The 22,571-nt window shown below is 37.4% G+C and overlaps 1 protein-coding gene across 6 annotated transcripts in view; it reads left to right on the plus strand.

Annotated features, from left to right (window-relative positions):
- Positions 1-22,571, plus strand: part of Mical (Molecule interacting with CasL) — a 108,403-nt gene that overhangs the window by 66,014 nt on the left and 19,818 nt on the right. For all 6 annotated transcript variants that reach the window (XR_011802182.1, XM_072020512.1, XM_072020487.1 and 3 more), the window contains exon 2: positions 21,787-22,074. Coding sequence is in view for 5 of the 6 variants with exons in the window: in XM_072020487.1 (XP_071876588.1) it covers positions 21,787-22,074 (288 nt within the window). In the remaining variant the exon portion in view is untranslated. The remainder of the gene's footprint in view (positions 1-21,786; positions 22,075-22,571) is intronic.

Here is a 22,571-nt window from a genome sequence, read left to right on the forward strand (position 1 = left end):
ATCCCCATGAATGACTCTGATAATAAGTGCATGTCCCACAAATTGTGGGTATAACGATTTGCAGATTATTGTTGTGGCTGTTTGCGAAAGTGTATTTGTTGGAATACAACGATATTTCACGCATAGGCATAAATACCCTTACACGGCACCCACACAGGTATTTGAACAGGACGCTTACACAGGTCATACTCATTACGGTATAGAAAATGGGATACAAAATATTTAAGGGATCATAGGTCACTACCTAAGTCTAGTCTGAAAGTAACCGGTCAATAATCGACAATTATTCCATACGTTGTTAATTATATCACTCGTTTATATACATCAGGTTCTGTAGTTGTGTTTAATAAACATCACTGAATATTATTTCAACGTAAACATCGTGTCTTCCACAGATTATTAATCTTAACTTCAAGGTTAAATTCTAACAATTTGATATGATAAAACTATTTAATATGGAAATGGTAAGAAGAATAATTTAATGAAACAACGCCACTTTCGATTCTGTTTGTTTCTTAAATCTAAATCTCATTGAGTTGAGTCTAAATCTCGTTCTTTAACCCTTCGCTAATTACCTAGGCAATCCCACAACGCATTCTTTCTAGTTGTTTATTATTTCGGAAACACAATTTCCTACGTTGCAACATTGTCCCAACATTGTAAATCCTGAAAAAGATACGGGCAGTTAAACATAAAAGCCTGAAAGGTGACAACAATAGATATCCAAATCTAATCGTAAGACCCTTTGAGTCACAATTTTCTTTTGTTACTTTTCTCCGTTAATCGTTGACTTGGAAGATTTTTCTGAATCATCAATCTGTCAAACCGTTATCAAAATCGTAGCTTTTAAGGTATATAAGGAAATGGGAAAGTTTGGTTTCAAATCAGTTTTCCTACGGTCACCGGACTGCTCTAACGTGTTCCACGCTTTACTCTTAGAATTGTGTCTTTTAATAAGTAAATGGTACATTTGTTGGACAGTGCAAGTTTCTTCAATCGCCAGTGTTAAGTGTAAGGATTCGTGATCTTCGAGAACCTCGAGCATTATTCAGAAACATCTGCTCCTTCGACATCTGTGATTGTCCACGCTGTGTAAGTATTCGTCGTTGGAACGCGGATGTTGGTGCGTTTGTGAGAAATTGAAAGGCGCGAACGTGCAGAAAATTCGCCAAGCATAGAAAATTATACGGAATATCGAAAGTATTCTCTGTAATTAGACTGCGGATAGTTGTTGTAGTAATTAAAAAATTTGAATCTAAGTAGCGACTTGTCTCAGCTATCGATTATTACAGCAAATACTTTACTTTAGATATTCTGTATAATTTTGCTATTAAACGAATTTTCCTCTACGCTTTTGCATTTTGAAATTTAAAATTCATTTAAAATGCATAAAACAGTTAATGCGCGGTTAATAAAGTTTCCTTCTTTAGTTGCCGTTTCTTCGGTTGCGTTCGTAAAAATATCGAGTTAAAAATTTCCACAAATATCCACGATCCACCTGTCGTTTGCACATCCGTCGCTCTAGTTTAAATATTTTCCATCTGTTTCACGTAGAATGTAGTATTAAATTCTGGCCAAATATCGAAGGGTAATTATCATCGATCTATAGCGGTCTTCTCGATGTATAGTATCCGATCACATTCGACCTACGTCATCCCCTTAATCTGCTGCATTCCCTGCGGCAATAAAGTTGCCCGCAATGGGACACAGAACGAACGAAAATTCAATCTGTTCGTTTGGTTTGTCCGTCGCTGTAACACAGTGACACTTGTGCACACGCGTGCAGTGTCACCGGTAGCTTCTTCATCGACGCCCACGATCGCTGTAAAATTGGCCAGCTTGGACGCTCTAGTTCCGCAGGATTGCATCTCTCGTTCGCCCACCTCGGCCATCGTATTTATAGAGACACACTCACCTTCTCTTCTCTTGCTGACTGTACGTGTTGTTTCACTCGTTTGTTATTTCCCAGCGAGAAGATAATCCAACCACGATATTCCAGCGTTTTGAAAGACGATTGTCCGATAGCTGTTCGAACTTGACTGTGATAATTGGCGATCAGCTGGGTCGCGTAAGCTTAGAGTTCGATTAACGCTAGAACCAGCACAGCAGTCAAAATTATTGGTTTTGCGATTTTATTTTTAAATTCCTACTTCGTGCTACATATTTTTCTGCAATGGTGCGACGACTAAAGGAACGATATAATGAATTTTATTTTTTGTATTTATTCAAAATCAAAGTAATTTTGTGTCCTGGCTACTTGTGCCGACACCAGTCTAAATAACTGATGCTTGTCAAGGCGTAAAAGGGTCCTACAATCTGTTTATCCAGTTTCCTCGTTTTCTACAACTTCCAACGCGTTTTTAGAATTTTTACCGTGTATCGTTCGATACGATGATGTTGATTATCAGGAAAATTATTTTTTGTATTCATTCAAAATCAATGTAATTTTGTGTCCTGGCTACTTGTACCGACACCAGTCTAAATAACTGGTACTTGTCAAACCGTAAAATCTGTTTATCCAGTTTCCTCGTTTTCTACAACTTCCAACGCGTTTTTAGAACTTTTTCCGTGTATCATTCGATACGATGATGTCGATTATCAGGAAAATTATTTTTTGTATTTATTCAAAATCAAAGTAATTTTGTGTCCTGGCTACTTGTACCAATACTAGTCTAAATAACTGGTACTTGTCAAACCGTAAAATCTGTTTATCCAGTTTCCTCGTTTTCTACAACTTCCAACGCGTTTTTAGAATTTTTACCGTGTATCGTTCGATACGATGATGTCGATTATCAGGAAAATTCCGGACCCATCGCGATGTTCATTTTTATTTATTTTTATTTGTACTTGGTTCGTGCCTTTCGGCTTTGGACGAGCTTTCGGTTTTACATCTTTTTTACCTATCACGCTTTTTACATTTTCTCATTCTTATGGCGTTATCACCTTATTGCCTTATATATCTACCTCCCCTCTTATCCACTCTGTTATATCGCACTCCGTTATATATATTTTGTCTCTAAAACTATGGCAACTTTTGGGCTTTTGCCTCCTTGCTGTGCTTCCTTATCGTCGTCTTGTATTGCCCATCTCTTCTGCATTATTGTTTTCACTTCCATTATTCCTTCTCCCGTCTCGTTCGTGATGCTCGTAAAACTATCGATAGTTCACGGTGCTCGATTAAAAGAGGATTTTGATTAGGCAAAGATAGCGTTTGCCTCGTATGGAGCAAGATTACTAATAATACGATACAATGCTGTTGATAGTCTGATTTTATGATACTATTTAGTGATTAAAAAGACGTACTTTTATAATCGTAAGCTTAAAGTTGGATTAACGGAATTATCGATGACTCACGAATTGTTATAATCTGCTAAATAATTTTGGTTAGACAGAGATATTCCTTGCTTGCACATTGATAAAGATATCAGAGCGAAATGATAAACATAACTTTTGCTGATTTTCTAATTTTTATGTTATTCGGTATTACGTACACTTTGATATAATTAGAAAGAGGAGCAATCTGTTTGGTTCAAAGATACAAGCCTTTTAGCAGTAGATAACAGATCGATGAAGAATTTGTGGAAAAATATCAAGGACATACCTAATACTCAAAATATAATAATCAATCTAGATTTTTTTAAATCTATGTCTATAATCTTTTTAAGAGAATTGTACATACAGAACTCCACAAGCAAAAATAAAAAGACAGTTCTAGTAAACTGTTTGGCAAGGCAATGTATTTTAAAATTGCATCCCCATGTACAGCAACAAATATGACGTATCTTATTGTATCTTTACACCCGAAATATTATCGTCTTCGAATACTTTGCTTAGCTTTCTCTAATTAAAAATTCTTACGTGTAAATTTTTGTTACACGAAACGAATGCTTTTGTCAAAAAGATTTATTTTTCTCTGTGCAACGAAACGTACTAAAGGAGGATTAAGGCTGGTTTCTCTTTTGAACGAAATTTACAGAGTTATTCGGCCGTGTCTCTTTTAATTGCACTGTATGCTTAATTCACTCTAAATATTTTCCACGCTTAACGTTGATAATGATAGAAAACGTTCCTTAAATATTCTTCACGTCGCTGATTTGTTTCAATTCTATCCGAGTATCCAGTCGAAAGATGATAATTAATCTCCTTCTTTCTATTCATATTTATCTCTTATTTCTATTCATTTATTACAACGATAACTACGTTCGTTTCAACTTCTCCAATCCCGTTAACAATAAAACCACCTAGAAATAATATGACCAACATTTTCTAAATAGAACGATAACAGTCAAGTAATAGTATCGCCCAATGAAATTCACGTTATCGTACGAAATATTTCCATTTTTCTGCATCGTCAAGAATTTAGAATTTCTCACGCAAAGCAACGAATTACACGATTTTACATTTGTCATAATCTCTGCGCTGGTCAAGTAACAATTAAATTCAAATTATTATTCACGCAAAAAAAAAGAGAGAAGAACTCTTACGTTTATCGTTATTTCTGCGTCGACTGGTCAAAGCAATTAAAAAATAGTGCCATTAATTAGATCGAAATCGTCTTCCAAAATATGCTGCCGCCTAGATTTTAGAATTTTTCCCGCAAAGCGACGAATTACACGATTTTACATTTGTCATAATCTCTGCGCTGGTCAAGTAACAATTAAATTCAAATTATTATTCACGCAAAAAAAAGAGAGAAGAACTCTTTCATTTATCGTTATTTCTGCGTCGACTTATCAATGTAATTAAAAAATAGTGCCATTAATTAGATCGAAATCGTCTTCCAAAATATGCTGTCGCCTAGATTTTAGAATTTCTCACGCAAAGCGACGAATTACGCGATTTTACATTTGTCATAATCTCTGCGCTGGTCAAGTAACAATTAAATTCAAATTATTATTCACGCAAAAAAAAAGAGAGAAGAACTCTTACGTTTATCGTTATTTCTGCGTCGACTGGTCAAAGCAATTAAAAAATAGCGCCATTAATTAGATCGAAATCGTCTTCCAAAATATGCTGCCGCCTAGATTTTAGAATTTTTCCCGCAAAGCGACCAATACACGAGACTCTTGCGTCTATCGTCGTTTCTACACCCACTTTTTCCATCGTTCCGCATATATGTGTTTAGAGGTGTAACGCGCAAAGGATTCTGGGTCAAAGAAAAACCGTGTAAGCGTGAACAGAGGGAGGAGAGAAGAGTGAGTGCGCTGGCTGAAAATGGTTATTGATTTTTAGGCGGCGTCCACGAGTCCTCCGTATATTTGATACGAAACTTTTACTTTTAGCAGCCGCAAGTGTAGCTTCATTGAACGGAATTCGACAGGTACGAGAGCTTCTTGTCACGTTTACCGGTCACGGATCACGCTGAATTTCATTCAGACCTCCTTTCCAACCATGACACTCCCAGACGTTCGAACTGTTTTCTTTCATCCTCGCTCCTTCCACCGAACCACTTGGAACCTATTCACGATTTTCGATCGATCTGGTTGTCTGGAAAAAAAAAATTCATTAATCACTCATATTCCACATAGACGTATGTAAATGGCAATTATCCTCGATGAAACGCTAGATTAATAATATTCAAGCGACCATACACGTAGACTCTATGATGCTGGAACGTTTATGGATATCTTTTACGAACGTATAATGAGAGTTATAGAAAACATTTAGAAATTTCATTGGCATTACCAGGAGGCTTTACTGTCATGGGTATATTGGCAAAACTTGAAACAAATGTGAAAATGTACATAGAAATTACAGGATATTTGATACAAGTATAGACGTCGCAGAGATCACACGACCATTCGAACAGACGATACCAACACTTTGACTGCCACGCTGAAATCACACGTTTCGCTGAGGACGTCACGGCAGTATTTTTATTATTCAAAGCATACAATGGAAAAATAATAATAAATTGACGATTTAAGAGAACATTCTTCCCCGATGGACCGTTTATCTTATTAATGGTCACGGGTGACCATCGTGGCGCCCTGCTAACAGTTGATAGCGACGTATTATAACGAGGCTTCGTTTATTTCAACAAACCATTCGCATTCGTTGTCTCGTCGCAAGCAAAACGTCCAGAATTTATCGCTGAAACGTGTAGAAGATATCAATATACGGTATTTGGTCGTTGTTTATATAACGGCAAGGTATGTGCGCATTTCTAACTTCAATTATATGATTACAAAGCAGCATTTACGATTATTTTCTAAGCCGTGTTTATAATAATATTCGTAGATTGCCCCTGAAACATATGGATGCAAACACAGTGCACCTTTAGATGCAAGATTTGTTCTCATTTTTTTTATAGATGTTCTAATAAAAATGTTAATCGTTCAATGGGGCACTTTTTATTTCAAAGTATCTTCTATTTATCGGTTATATTCAAAATGCCCTAATTGTCAATTTTCATACAATTTTTACAATTGTAAGAAGTTGAAGCGCTCCGGTCACCAATGACCACCGTGGCAGTCAAAATGTTAATAAACTTCGACGCTACGCTTGAGATGGCTAATCATGCTGTATACTAATTTTTTTTACTAAATATATATTTCCCATGAATATCTTCTGTATCTTCTATATCCTAACTTAGTCACGATATAGTGTAATTTCTATATACATACGCAGATTGCTTTCAAATTTTACCAACATAATCGCGACACTCGTGTCGTTAAATCACGTTACGGTGCTGATAAAGCTTCAAAATGCGCAGCGCATACAATACAGGCGTCAAACTTTTCTCTGGTAAATGTCCAAACACGTTAGCGTAATTATTTAACATACTCGAACACGATTTACGAATTAGGTTTCTCTTCGTGCACGTAGATACGCCAGATCTCGCAAATAATTTGTTACAGTAATAATTTACAAGTATATTTGGCGCGTAGTAAGAACGCGTACAAAAGAGAAACTGATAAATCGTAAATAATTCATTTATAACATAATGTAGTACTATGTCACGTACTATGATTAACATTCCGAACTTAAACAGGGCGAGGCGAGGAGGAACGATTTTCTAAAAGAAGGTCGAACGAATGTAAAACAATTCGCAAACGGCAAACTAGGTGTTCGATGCATTTTTTAGACTTTGCTCGAGTCGCGAAAAATTTGTCCAGCAAGAAGTAGCATGAAATCGGACTGGTTGCGTTTTAAACGGCGAGAGTGTGGCTGGTTGAAATTCTTCCACGGAAATATGTCGTCCCATTTCGCCAGACAGACTTTTTTTTACCGAAGCACGAAGCTGAAACCGTCTCATTCGTTGTATTTATAGACTGCTTGTCCTCCTTGTTTCTGATCATTTATGTATAAAGGCCGCCGTTACTCTGTTCCACAGGGAACAGGTATTCTACCAATGATACGCCGCTCCTTTTTCCTGCACGTGAGATACCCAAAGATAAAACGTGGATGGATAAGATCCATACGAATCTGGCTACCGAACGTTTCTTTCGCCAGCCACCTTCTCTTTTTTTTTTTTTTTTTTTTTTTTTTCGTTCTATTCTTCTCATTTTTCTCCTTTCAGCTTTATCTTTTGTTATACTTGTAGAGTATTCCGACTCTTGTTCCGATTCGCGCGAAATTTTGATAAATTGATTCGGTCGTACGAATGGAACGTATTATCTTGATTGATCGCAGAGACGGACCAAGTTGTATACTGTTTGCTCGAAATTCGTTACGGTACAAAAGAGTTTAGAATTGGGACTTGCGTCTGTGTGTACGAGTATTGGTATCTTTTATAGTAGACCTTTTTACCGTCTTGATAAGTCATCTATTTTAGGGTATACGTCATAACTGTTCACTCATCTTGTCAATTATAACTCCATTTTGCAGGATTATGGTGTCTCTCGCTCCTCTTACCCTTGAAAATGTCTTTCGCTCGCCACCGCGTTATCGATTGTTGTCGAAAATTATTTTAAAAATGTCCGCCTCGTGGTAAAATTCTTGTGCTATTGAATTAATTTTACTAATGGAATCTGACGAATCACGGAGCTATAAATTACGAGTAGGTATTAATAAGTTTGGCATTAAAACGTGGCAAAGTTCTGTTATACGTATAACAGGCTACAGGCACGTAATTGCAGGTAAATTTTATAAATTACGATCATCCTATTTAACAAAATTACGAAACAGTAAAGTCTGTACAATAGAAATCCCCAACGTGCAACTCGTAATTTGTCAATTTGCTAGCATCATTGTTACTAAATTATAGAGCGAGACGCTCGAGACTAATCGATGTAACGCAAAACGACCCAGAATTAAGTATACTTTCATAAACCATAAAATTATTACGTTTAGACGTTATAATTTTCCCCATAAATATAGCTCGCTCAAAGTGGCATGAAAGCGTATAATACGACGTTGGCATTAGTATCGTCGTCATTCAAAAATCGACTCGGTCGTCGATCGTATTAAAGAGGCCTATATTCGTCGAAGGAACATCTTCAACCGTACGATCTTAAAGACTTGTAAATACAAAACGTTTGGCGATGTAACGATAAAGATCTACATCGTCCTGTAATCGCGTGAACGAGCCACGCATTGTTCGCGCTGTTTCTTAAATCTGGAGCGCTCGATTGTTCTTAGTAATCTGCCTCTATCTCTGGACGTAGAAGAAACCAAGGGAACGATAGTGGCTTGGTTCCAAGTTCCACCAAAACGTGGCACGACGAAACTTTGCTACTGTAGCCGTGGTCCGTTGCTCAATAGCGTTGCTAGACTTCTAATAGATAACCCAGTGAACCGTTTGCCCGGTTGCGCTCGTTCTTTAAACCGCGTTCAACGTTTAACATTCGGGTCACTTGCCCGATCAAGCGTCGCAGGTGGTACGAGTCTTACGGTAAATTTCTGTACGCTGTTTTCAATAGGCCGATACCGATGCACGTGATAGTCGTTCCCTTCGATGGCAAATAAATCTTTGGTGGCAGTCGTCGGATATACGAATTTATTGCGAAGAAACGCGTTAAGGTTGGCTGAGATAACTGCGCGAATCTACTTCATACACAGATATCCGACGATGCATACGTTGACGTAAATTAAGGTAGAGATCGGTGACGCGATATTTCTTCGATATTTTCTAATTTATCGAGAAGAATCGGTTGGAGAATCTAGAAATCCGTATGATTCAGTCAGAAGCATGTAGCGATGAATTGTATTTGGCAGAGATGCGATGTATACGTTGATGCGGATCGAGAAAAAGATCGGTGATGCGATATTTCCGAGGTGTTTGTTAATTTATTGTTAAAAGAGAAGGTTGGTTCCAGGATCTACGTGATTAAGTGAGTAATAATGGGCATTATAGTAATAATAATAATAATAATAGTAATAATTCATTGGCGGATAGTTAATGTCGCTGTGGGTTAAAATAAAGATCGGTGACGAGATACTTCTGAGGTACTGTTTTTCATTGAGAAGCTCGGTTCAACAGTTTCTGTGCAATTTGTAACAAGTTAACTGTACGCTGTCAATATTATAAATGCGTTTAAGCTTGGCTGAGACAACTGCGCGAATCTACTTCATAGACAGATATCCGACGATGTATACGTTGACGTAAGTTAAGGTAGAGATCGGTGACGCGATATTTCTTCGATATTTTCTAATTTATCGAGAAGAATCGGTTGGAGAATCTAGAAATTCGTATGGTTCAGTCAGAAGCATGTAGCGATGAATTGTATTTGGCAGAGGTGCGATGTATACGTTGATGCGGATTGAGACAAAAATCGGTGATGCGATATTTCCGAGGTGTTTGTTAATTTGTTGTTAGAAGAGAAGGTTGGTTCGAGGATCTACGTGGTTGAGTGAGTAATGATGATTTTTATTGGCGGGTAGTTATAGTTACGTCGCTGTGGGTTAAAATAGAGATCGGTGACGAGATACTTCTGAGGTGCTGTTTTTCATTGAGAAGCTCGGTTCAACAGTTTCTGTGCAATTTGTAACAAGTTAACTGTACGCTGTCAATATTATAAATGCGTTTAAGGTTGGCTGAGACAACTGCGCGAATCTACTTCATAGACAGATATCCAACGATGCATACATTGATGTAAGTTAAAATAGAGATCGGTGACGAGATACTTCTTCGATATTTTCTAATTTATCGAGAAGAATCGGTTGTAGAATCTAGAAATCCGTATGATTCAGTCAGAAGCATGTAGCGATGAATTGTATTTGGCGGAGGTGCGATGTATACGTTGATGCGGATTGAGACAAAAATCGGAAATGCGATATTTCCGAGGTGTTTGTTAATTTATTGCTAAAAGAGAAGGTTGGTTCGAGGATCTACGTGGTTGAGTGAGTAATGATGATTTTTATTGACGGGTAGTTATAGTTACGTCGCTGTGGGTTAAAATAGAGATCGGTGACGAGATACTTCTGAGGTACTTTTTTTCATTGAGAAGCTCGGTTCAACAGTTTCTGTGCAATTTGTAACAAGTTAGGTGTAAGCTGTCAATATTATTATACGTCTTTCTAGTAGCACGTATAAAGGGAAAATATCTAACGTTACTATTTTAATAGAAACCATAAAATCTTTGAAAAACTGCAAGTGGTTCCCGGCAGGTATCTCGCTGGCAGAACCTACGCAATTTGCCTTGGAACGAATTTATTGGACAGCGTGCCACCACCTTGTCGTTAAATTTATACCGCTGCGCTGATAACTCTGCTCTAGCCATCATTTTTTTTTTTTTTTTTTTTTTTTTAATAGCGTTTCCAACGCTATTGCTAACGCTATGCTCTTGAATGCTTAAAGATTCCAATGTCTTTTACATTACTCGATCATCATAATACGATACATTGTACGATTACGTAATTACTATAATATTTCTGAATCTCTTCGATTTTATACGTTCTTCTACTTGATAATTTTGTACCTTTTGTCTCTTAGATTCAAATCATTTGCACTTTCATTTCTTTAAATTTTCATTATCTTTCTTTCTACTATTGGGCTGGCAACTAAGTGATCGCGGATCTTGTCGATACCACCTAATGACAAAATCCGCAATCGCTTAGTTGCCAGACCAATACATTCTTTCGTCTACGATCAACTCACAGATTTAACTGAAGAGAGAAAACGATATCGATTTTCTATGTATAATATAATTCGCGTGGAATATAGATTTTAGAAGTTTCTGTCTCGAAACAATTGCAACGAAATGGTTAAAAATTCGGCCAGAGGCTGGAGTTTCGTTGTTTCTCGAAACGACGAGAACCTCTCGAGAGAACAAAGGTGGAAGAAGCGAAAAGTATGAGAGCGTAGGTATAATGTGGACGTCGGATGACGCTCGTTTGCCCGGACAATTTGCGATAATGACCGGAACAGCTGATCGTGTGCTCACTACGAGAAACGATTCCTCCTCTGCCGGCGTGAAACCGCGTATATCTCAATTTATACCGTGTGTTCGATCATCAAAGTTCGTGATTATCACGTTATATCCGTTTTCTTCGCATTGACCACGAATAGCCTCGACGTTGATCTTCCGCTTGCTCACTGTACAATTGCAGAAACTTTTTACGAACGTATCACGTATATATATATATATATATATATATATATATATATATATCATATTGTGTAAAATAAATTTTGAAATTCCGACGATTATTAATAAATTCCAAAAATTAACATTGCAACGAATATGAATATCGTTATACGTATCAGTAAAATTGAACCAATCCGAAAATGTATTCACGCGTGTATAGAAGCTACAAACATACGTTTGGCAAAAATTATACCAAAATATTTGAACAGTGAATTATTCATCATTTTAATGAACCTCGCTGTCCAATGGGGACATTTAACGTTTCTCGTATGCTTAAGACTTTAGGTTACTCATGCTGTATACTAATTTTTTATTCAATATGTGTTTACAGTAAATGTGTTCTAACTTCTATATACATACGTTTTCGAATTGGTTTCAAATAGCAATATAAACACGATAATAGTGTCACATTAGAGCGACGAGGTGAACAATTTTCTATGGTGTAGTTTCCATAATTTTTGTATAAAGTTAACAGAATATCAGATTCTTTGATAAATTGTTTCGCTCCTTCTTTTCTCTCTTTTTTCTTTTTTTCAATGAAAAACATTCTTGTTTAGTTATAATTAACGTTTTGCCATGAATTTCATGAAATGTACATATAACTAATAATTCTGAACTTACAGTTCGAATGAAATTACTATACAAGTTGGCTGTAGAACCGAGTGTCTTAAATAAATTGTCACGGTCTATTTCTTTACGAAAATGATTCTTGATTAATTCATAATCCGATTGTAACTGATAATCGTGAATTTAAAATTCTAACGAAATTATTATGTAACTTGAAAATGACCAGATGCTCGCGTTAATTCTAACGGAGATGCGTGTAGAATCCTTTTACGAAACACAAGCCGAGTTCTAACACGGACTCGTATCTTAATGATTCGGTGTATCCGGAAAAGAAACGTCCGAGTAATTTCCGTTTTTAAGTTACTATGTCAGATGCATTAGGAAAGATACGGATCTTGAAAATCATTCGGTCAACGAGGCTTCTTAACGAACAGCTAAACCAAGGAAACGCGTCTAGAAAACACGTCCAATTTCGAAATAAAACTCTGCGGAATCGTTAATGAACTCAAACGCTTTTCTGCTTCGTGTAATGCACAGCAGATTTTAACGATGTGAAAGAGACATCGCCGGTGAACGAACCGCGCACGCGTTAATTACTTTTGCATCATCCCAGTTGCTAGAGTTGCTACTCGTCTGTATTAATGTAACACGATTCGAATGAAAGACGAAAATTTCTCTTGCAACTGGATACCTTGCAAATTAGTTCTATTAACGCATCGCCGTTGGCAAAACTTGCACGTATGATACAACGTCTTATTAACGCGTTCCACATCGTCCCACCCATATGGAGAAATCAAAGTTTTTTTTCCAAAGGATACATCTTTTTTTATATTTCTTTAATCGTATAGTTATATAGTACAGGGTATCCGTGGATTTAACAATCAACAAAAAATATTATATAAATATAAGTCATTTATTAAACAGTTAGGATAAAAATGCGAAGTAGGATAGGAAACAGCAATAAACTTGCGATTATCATTAGCTGTTAATTATTCCATTTCGATATTTTCTTCGTTCCTCTCCTTACGAAACTAACAGCGATAAACAATTGGATTTATCATCCCATCAAGCTCGTTTCGATCTTGCTTCGTCTCGCTGAACTGATCCTGGACTGACCAACTTTTCGTATCTCACTTTTTTTTAAACTGTTCACGTACAAATCGACTTGAAATTGGAGGCGATATTTCGTATTCCTATTATATATAACTTTTTAATAAAACTTCAAACGATCTTTGTTTATGCGACATTTAGAATTTAAGGAACAAGTTTGGCCGTGGAACAACAGGATAGCTCGTACTTGGAAATGTAGAGGATGTTACATCGTGTTCAAATCACGTACCTCTCTTTCGTGCGTCTTGGAACAACCATTAGAAGGTGGTTCAACTACATTTTCTTGAGTTATCACTGCTTCCTCTTGCGACTCTGATGGAAGTGTATTTACATCTTGCTTTTTAGTTACATGTTGCACGGACCAAGGAACTGTCAAATTCGCCAACGGCGTTATATTCGACGTTGTGTTATTATCTGCGAAATTGTAGATGTTTTCGTAAAATATTGTCGCGTGCGTGGTCGTCATAAATTAACGTTTAGTTGTGTTACAAGAGCGCGGCGTGGATCATCCTCGATCACCTTCGATTCGACTCTTTCGTCTATTTGAGAAAGGAAGAAAGGAAGGAAGAAATTCGTATAATAAAAATTATGTTAAATTAATAGACTTTATGTAATTTAGAAAGTTATAATAGCTAACGTCATCGTTAGTTTCGTCGAGGAAAAATTCGAGAATTGGATTACGTCGATCGTAACGCGAATATTCCGTAATTTGCTGTTTCTCCGCGCGCTAATTCTTCAAACGACGTAAAATTAACTCGCATCGAGATTTTCAAGAACTTGTTAGGTAACGTAAGTTTTATAATAAACGTTCGTCAACCCTCGTGTTATTACTTACACTTTTCCCGGAAGCGACGTCCGATAAAAAATAAATAGCCGCGACGACTATTTTCATCGTCGACGATGATTAAAAAAAAAATGCTTTGCTGTTGCTATAAAGAGCAGCCAATAACACGGCAGACCACTTACCGATACTTTGATCTCGCGAACGTACTTTCATCTAATCTTCCGTACGATGATTTACCGGAGAAAATGAGAAAAATTCGCAGAATTATAAAGAAATTATTCGGATAAAATTGTCGATAAAATCATGTAAGATAAAAATCTTCGACGCTTGTAGTTCGTTGAACATTTTTGTAATTTATCTACATTCGTACTGATCGTAGTTTTCCCAGAAGCAACATTCAGTCAACACGTTCTTAACTATTTTCAACGTTCTCGTTAACAAGCTAATTAATTTTCTAATTTTCAGAAGGCATTCGCTTCTCGATAAACTCTTTAGACTTTTAATTTGCTTTAAACTTCGAAAGACAAAGAAAGTTCACGGAATTGTGCGGATAGAATCGTCCATCTACAACGTTTATGGTTCGCGAATATCTTTATTATTATTATTATTATTTACATTCGTTTAATTTTTTCGTCGATTACTCGTTTCGTTGAAACAATATTTCGACAAGATTCAATACGCCGACTATATTTTCAACGCGTTAGTTGAAAATCTCATCGATAGACCGCCGAATGTTTATACGAATCTATCCATTTTTATGAAAACTAAAAAAAGTACATAGAGATAGCTGTACATGGAAATTTGTTTCACTCCCGAAATATTACAGCGACTACTTTAGTTTACGCATTTTTCCGTATTCTTTCTGTCCATTTAAATTTCCCACAAATACACGAAGCATATATTTTATGTTTTATTATATATATTATATACATTTTCACGTGTTATGTACACCGCGTACATTTCTATCCGTTCAAATTTCTCACAAATCTCGATCTTCCATCATCCTAATCTCCAGAGAATATCCACTTCTCGATAAACTCCGCAAACGTCGTCGACTCGTCAAAATTCGTTCAATTAGAAGCATCCCAAACAACTATTATTCGTGCCATTTATTTCGAACGAAGTATAACATCTCATCGAACGTACACTTTACGTTCGTTCACCTTCCACATTAATTATACCTTTCCTTCCCCCTTCCTCAGGAAACGAGGTTCGAGCACGAATAAACAGCCTTAATAATTATTTCCACCGTCAAAGTGCGTTACGAAAAAAGAAAAAAGAAGGAGCAAGAAGAAGAGAGAAAAAAAGGAAGCGAAGCATCGCTTTAGAGACGGTCGATATCACGACGAGAGCTTCGCTTTGATCTCCGCAGAACGTCCATAGGGGAAAGTTCTCGTGCTTCCGTTTGTCGTATGCGGAATACCCGGTGGCACGAGGACGACGACGACGAAGCAAAGGCATTGGCGGCAGGAGCAGCAAGTTATCAGGTCGTAAGTTCAAAGAACCGTGTGGAAGAGCATCGGGTGTATCGACTACGGTGCGGCACACGATATTACGATCGTTCGCGAGGACGTGACCGTGCATAACGAGTCATTGTACGGCACCGTGGAGAAATTAACGCTGGCTGCCGCCTACAGAGATAAAATTCCACGTCTCGAACTCGTAATTATCGGCTGACCCGCGAAAAGATACAGGAGACTTTCCTTCTTCGCGCGAAAGATCCTCGGAGGTGTCTTTCTTCTTTTAACCCGATAGAGACGATGGGAAATGTGAGAGGATTACGCTTTTCGATTTCTGTATTTGTAGTTTAGATTTGTTGCGCAGGTAAGGTAATATACCCGATGCGTTCTTTCTATCGAGCGTTTTAAATTGCGTGGTAAAATTGCGTTTCTCTTTTCTTTTTTTTTTTTTTGGTTCAACAAAAACGTTTCGGAAATGTGTATGTAGTGTTCTTTATGGATATTGGAGCAGGGAAATTGTACTTTTTATTGATTTGTGCGTGTGTTTGAGGGTATATGGCAGTAGGAATCGTACAGTAACATTGATATTTTGAATACCATGTACGTAACACACGGAAGAAGCAGTAGCATAAAAGTGGTATATGATGCAATAAATCAATTTTTCTTCACAACCGCCTGACGAATCGTAATAAGTTTCTTTGAAGCCATATACGTATGCCATTAATTTGATACACCCGCTAGAGCTGCTTTTGAAGGAATATCTTATTTTTCTATTTGTACTTGTATTTCACATTGTATACTATTTTTCGTAGGAGAGAACATAAGCACATATATGATACACGTTCGTTATATGACTAAATTCTTTATTTCCATTTGCCTCCCAGCTTCGCGGTGACTTTCAGTTGCACGCGCAAAATAAGACAGAACAGTAACCGTAAAACTTACGCGTAAACAAGACCACATACACGCTAAACCAGAACGGTAGACGTAAACTCGTCGAAAGACAGAAACGCATACATAACAGATCATCATATAATCGTAACTTTAGTTAAACTACTTACATTTATATATATAATCGTTATAATTCAAGTTAACGTCGGTCTAATCGAAATGTTGAACGTGTATGAACTAACAATATCAGCGCTAGAACTACCGACAGTTAAGACAAAATGATTGCTTTTAAAAATATACATCGTGGTAGAACATTTGTATATTTGTTAATTTGTTACTTTCTTACAAAAAGAATTCCCTCGTGTTACTCTGTGTATTTTTGATATTATTAATTCATCTGGAACCATAATCCCTAAACGAGGATCGACAGGATTATAAAATTGTAGACCCAACCATTTCGACCGCTGTGGTAGCTCTAGTGTTAGCAACAATATCAAACCATACGTCTTATAGAACATTTGTATATTTGTTAATTTATTACTTTCTTACAAAAAGAATTTCCTCGTGTTACTCTGTGTATTTCTGATATTATTAATTCATCTGAAACCATAATCCCTAAACGAGCGCTGTGATAGCTCTAGTGTTAGCAACAATATCAAACTATACGTCTGATAGAACATTTATATATTTGTTAATTTATTACTTTCTTACAAAAAGAATTCTCTCGTGTTACTCTGTGCATTTCTGATATTATTAATCCATCTGGAACCATAATCCCTAAACGAGGATTGACAGAGTTATAAAATTGTAGACCCAACCATTTCGACCGCTGTGGTAGCTTTAGTGTTAGCAACAATAGCGAGGCGTTTGTCAATTAGACGGTGGATGACGGATGGCTTTAATCCCATTCGATACATTCGGACAAATACCCAACTTCAAATAGATATACAACATAGGCCAATCGATAAAAACATGGAAGAACGGTAGAACCTCCTTTCGTCCCAACCTTCCGTGTCAATGATCGATACTATACCTAACCCGAACGATGTCGTTTATACTTTTAAACCGTTCAATTCTTTCTTGCGGATCGTTTAACACGATCGTCGTAAAGACAACACGCTATGACGCGATACATCAAAGAGTATGCGCATAGCGGCGCTTCTAATTGCTTTATTGCTCGGTTTTTAGTTACTACTTCAAACAGTTTAGTTAGAGGAACACTGACGCTAGTAGGCCATTTGCAGCGCCTTCAGCAGTGCATTGGAAACTGTACGGCGTAGCCGACTAATCCGCATGAATTATGGGACTCGTATCGCGGAAGTCGTTTCTAAATTGATTCGTAAATCAATACCGGAGCGTGACCGAATATCTCTCCTCCTGTTCCTCGTTCACCACCTCTTTCTCTTCAGCCATAGTCCGTGGCTGATACGGGCGCCAGCGCATCGCCACGATTCTCGGCATCCCGCTGTATTTAGCTCGCACTTATCGGAAGACGAGCACCGATGATCTGTATGGTCGAGTCGAAAGGCACGCAGAAGGCATGTCGGCCAGCACCTCGTGACATTTCGAGTGGCTCGAGGATGGTCCGGGGCGACCACCTCGCCTAGATCTGCCTACTCGCCTCTCATCGTCTCTTCTCTCTCTTTCTCTCTCTTTGTTTCGATTACCAACCTCGATGATGTTTACCATTAGAAGCGGAGTTTTCTTACGTGAAATGCTTCTGCGTTGTTCTAATCCTTAGATTAAGTTTGTACAGTTAGGCTTGTAAATGATTTAGGAAATTTATAGAAGGTCCCTTAATTTCGGAGTATGCATATTTACATAGAAATATTGCCTATTGTCCTTCCAAAGGGACGATCGTAAACTAGTCTTTGTATCCGTTACCCTTTCGCGTGGATGTGGTTAGAACTATTCAATTGGAAAAAGATAGGAAAAAAGGTGGAGGCGTACCTGGCTTGCATCGTGTGTTCCAAGTTTCATGCGACAGTGGTACGATATGATACACGATGCAAATTGAAATTGCACGGCCTAAAATTCGAATCGTAAACTCTTCCGGTCACCCGTGATTCGATGATATTATCCGCTTCATCTTCTTCTATTGCGAATTACGAAATTATGAAATTCTTCGAACAAAAGGCGAGGAATATGAACGTACATTAAATAGCAGAAATTGAATAGCTTGTTACTTCGGATTTTATCAATTTTCTTTATTTATTAATAACACTCTTCCAACAACGAATAATGTACGAATTTATTCAAACAGTTGACCGAAATCAATAAATAAATAGTTCGTTAGTTTAGACCTTTCATCTTCGTTATTTAACAGCGAAATTCCTTGAATGTTGAGTATAGTATTTGTTCGAACAACCGACTGTTATAATTTATAATTAATACCTACGTATCTTCTGATTAATTGAATAAACGATTATTATACCGACAAACAAGTAATTTGTTCGGCTAAAGATACGATAGGGTTTTCTTGGCAAAGATACGCGTCGTGTTTTACTTCAAGTGATAGCCATATCGCAGGGGCGCGCATAACTCAGCTTTTACGTCAATTGGATTATTCGATGATCGATACGTCAAAAATCATTCGTAATTCCATAACGTTCGTTCGCAAAGCACGTGACGCTACTTTCGTCCGCCTCGTGCAACTGCAAACATGCTCCTATCGATTTTCTATTATCTCGCATAGGCTAAGCCTATCGGCGAGTACCTAGAAACGAGCCTAGAAATAACCATCCTCTTCCTGATAACCTGCTAAATGTAACGAGATCTACAATTTACGTCCTTACGTACGAGAAAATCGTGTTACGTAATCGTTTTTATCTCGAATCAATTCAAAGCACCGTGTCATCGGTCATCGTGTGTACAGCATACATCGCGCCGATATTTCCACCGATATCTAACGTTATCGATTAAAACGAGTACGCGTTTTTACGAAAAGTATCGACTCGAACGCGAGACGCAGATTGCACGTTATTGTAAATTGGATAAAAAGTAGGAGAAATTAAAATTCCGCTTCGTAAACATCGTCCGAACGTGTATCGAGATGCGCGATCGAATCGACGACGGTGTAGAGATGTAATGCGATGTCGTTGATCTTTGAACGTTGTTGTCGAAGGAAATCACGTTTGCGCTATTGTGAATGAAATTGCAATAATCAATAAAGAGGATAAATAAGGCGATTTAATATTCTGTGGGTAGTCGGCTGAAAATAGAAAATTTATTATTTCCCATGGTTACAGTAATTAACAGGTAAATAACAGCGCGATAATATTATTGCAAACGGTAACGTTCGAACGAAATTCGAATAAAGTAAAATTTCGCTCAAGTTAGCCTTCGAGAATCGAAGAAACAAAATATCGTAAATTATTCCGGGAAAAAAAAAAAAGAAATATTGAAAATTATTCTTGGAGAAGATAGCGAAAGATATTGAAATGTCCGTGAAAAGCAGTTTACAAGTAATCGAGATACTCTATTCGATCGTCTCTGTGAAATCGAACGATTTCCTACAAATGTATTAGAACTTTTCTCATATCTCTGATAGTTAAAAAGATTCCAACGTGAGTACGTGCAAAATTTGTGGAAGTGCGACGAGTCGAGCGTGTTTAACGCTTTCATCGAGCGCCTGAACCCAGGACGAAGGAAATCAGCGTGTAGCATTGTTCCCTTTAAACGACGCGACGTTTCGTTTCTCCACGCTCGAGAGACAGAAATATTCGATACGAAAATAAAACGCGTCTGCGGTGAAAAATTCCAGGATAAATTCGTGGTGTGTCGGGGGAAAAAGGAACGGAAAAGGATCACGAGACGTAGAAGAAGAAACCGCAATGAGCTATCGAACGGGATAAATACGATCGACAGATGCACTGGTATTTAGGTGAATTTATACCGATCGTAAGAAACGTTCTCTGTGCCACATTAACGTTGCGCGTGAAATTTTACGTATCGTTACTTCATGTACGCTCGTTTCGCAAATTTATTTAATATCCACGTTGTTTATCGTTAATCAGCGTTCGTTCCGTTTTACCATCCAGGCCAATCTGTAAATTATCGTTGTACGAATTTAATTACGAAGCAACGTGCCAGGTAATTTATATCGCGAATTCGATGAATTTCTGCGTGCTCCTTTTCCCTTCCACCGCCAACGATCGGCGATAAATCTCGATCGCAAGCGAGTAGCTGGTGGTGTGCAATTATTCGATCGAAATTATTGCGTATTAACTTTGTATCAGTTTCTCTTAGCGTTAGTCATCGAAGGATGCAGTTTTTCTGGCTAAATTAGCCTCTGTTCCTTTAAAGTCGTGGAAATAACGTCGGGACGAATAGTTCGAAACGGTACGTAGTCGTGTTACGAGTTCTCTCCCCACGGTAACGTCATACAACATTCTAAAAATTGGTAATTTATGTTGTTTTGTTAGTCGGGTGGAATTTGCCTCGTTCGAATATTGAGCTGGCAACTAAGTGATTGCGGATTTTGTCATTAGGTGGTCTTGACAAAATCCGCGGTCACTTAGTTGCCAACCCAATAGGATCGCCAGAAAAGTTAACGCCAAGATAATTGTTAGTTTCCACTGTAATAGAGAAATATTAAATGTTGACAAGAACTGTAAATAGAAGCTTATATTAGGTTGTCCGGAAAGTGTCTTTCTTTCTCGAACGTGTTTTTCCCAACGATCCACCGTCGTACAAACGCGAAAGCAAGTCTGTGAAATGTCGCGGTTTGTCTCGACGGAAGAAAATCGGTCGTACGTAATTCGACAAAATAATATAGAACGAGAAACCTTGTGCGTCTATTATTTCCTCATAAAACGAGAGAAACTTCTCGGACAGTCTAATAAACGTTTCAATGGGAAAGACTCGTCTTTGATAGTTTCGCTGCGTCGTTGAGACTTCGAATGAAATTTTGGCGAGCACAACGATGTCTCTATGATGTCTATGAAAATTATACGATAGACCTGAGCAAACAAAGCGACAGAAATTTGCAGATACCTTTGTATTTCGATATACCTTACTAATAAAACTTATCCAAAGGTAATTCTTATTATAACGTTCATCGAAAGAAGAAAACGCATTTCGAAAAATGAATTTTGAAATTATCAAGTTGCTTTGTAATCTCGGACGTGTCCTTAGATTTATTCAAAGATAACTTTCAAACTGACATTTAAAACAAATATATTTTTAAAATGTATAATGTTAATATTTAGCGAAAGTTAAATACGCGTCTCTTAGATTTAGCCAAAGAGAGATTATCTTGCAGATCGATTTTTCCCGAATCTATGGACGACATTGCGCCGCCAGAGTTATCTTATCCGTAGATACGAGAAGGTTAATTTACCTGATACACGAGGCAACTTGTATTAATAGTTGCAGTGTTTACGACGCTTCTGCTTACGCTGGTCGCATAAAAAGATTTATAACAAGTATCGATTTGTTACAGGTAATGGAGCATCAGCAGGGTCGAAAGCAAACAATGAACTCGGCAGAGGTGGCGAGAGCCAACGAAGAGTTCGATTTGTTTTGTAATGCCACTACATTGAAATCTATTCTTGGGCATTTTCGGCATCTCTGCGAATTGCTCAAAATCAGACCAAATACGATCAATCAATTTTATCCAAAATTGAGACTCAAGTTGCGATCGTGGAAGGCGCAAGCTCTATGGAAAAAATTCGATCAGAGGGCCAATCACAAATGTTACAATCGTGGCAAAGCATGCCCGAATACAAGAGTAAGTATACCAAGAATATTTTATGCGATTTCGTGAATCGTCTGTTTCTCTCCTTAATTTTTGGTTGTATCTTGCTGTTTTTAATATTATGGCGTGACGATTTTTTTTTTTTTGGAGAAACTTCGTTCACCTGAAATGATATCTATCGAGCTAATTTAAGATGACAAAGGATCGAACGATCCAAGTATGTTTGTATATTTATTGGATCGATTTAAATAATAATTTCCAAATAATTCAACTTGTCGATGCTTTTCAAATTACTACGTGCGTTCGTGATACGAAACGCTATCGATAGCTCGGTAATGAACTTTGTTTAACGTACTTTGATACACGAGAAGAGGTAAACAAATTTAAAAAATTGTACAACTTTAAATTGATTTAGGCTGATATTTCTACTAAGAATGTAAAACACTCTTCTGCGTTTACTATCGTAAGAAATCTATTATAGTTTTTCAAGTGATAGAAACGTATCATGAGAGAAGATAAAGCTGATGATT

The sequence above is a fragment of the Bombus fervidus genome, chromosome 2 (assembly GCF_041682495.2).
Source record: "Bombus fervidus isolate BK054 chromosome 2, iyBomFerv1, whole genome shotgun sequence".
NCBI lineage: Eukaryota > Metazoa > Arthropoda > Insecta > Hymenoptera > Apidae > Bombus > Bombus fervidus.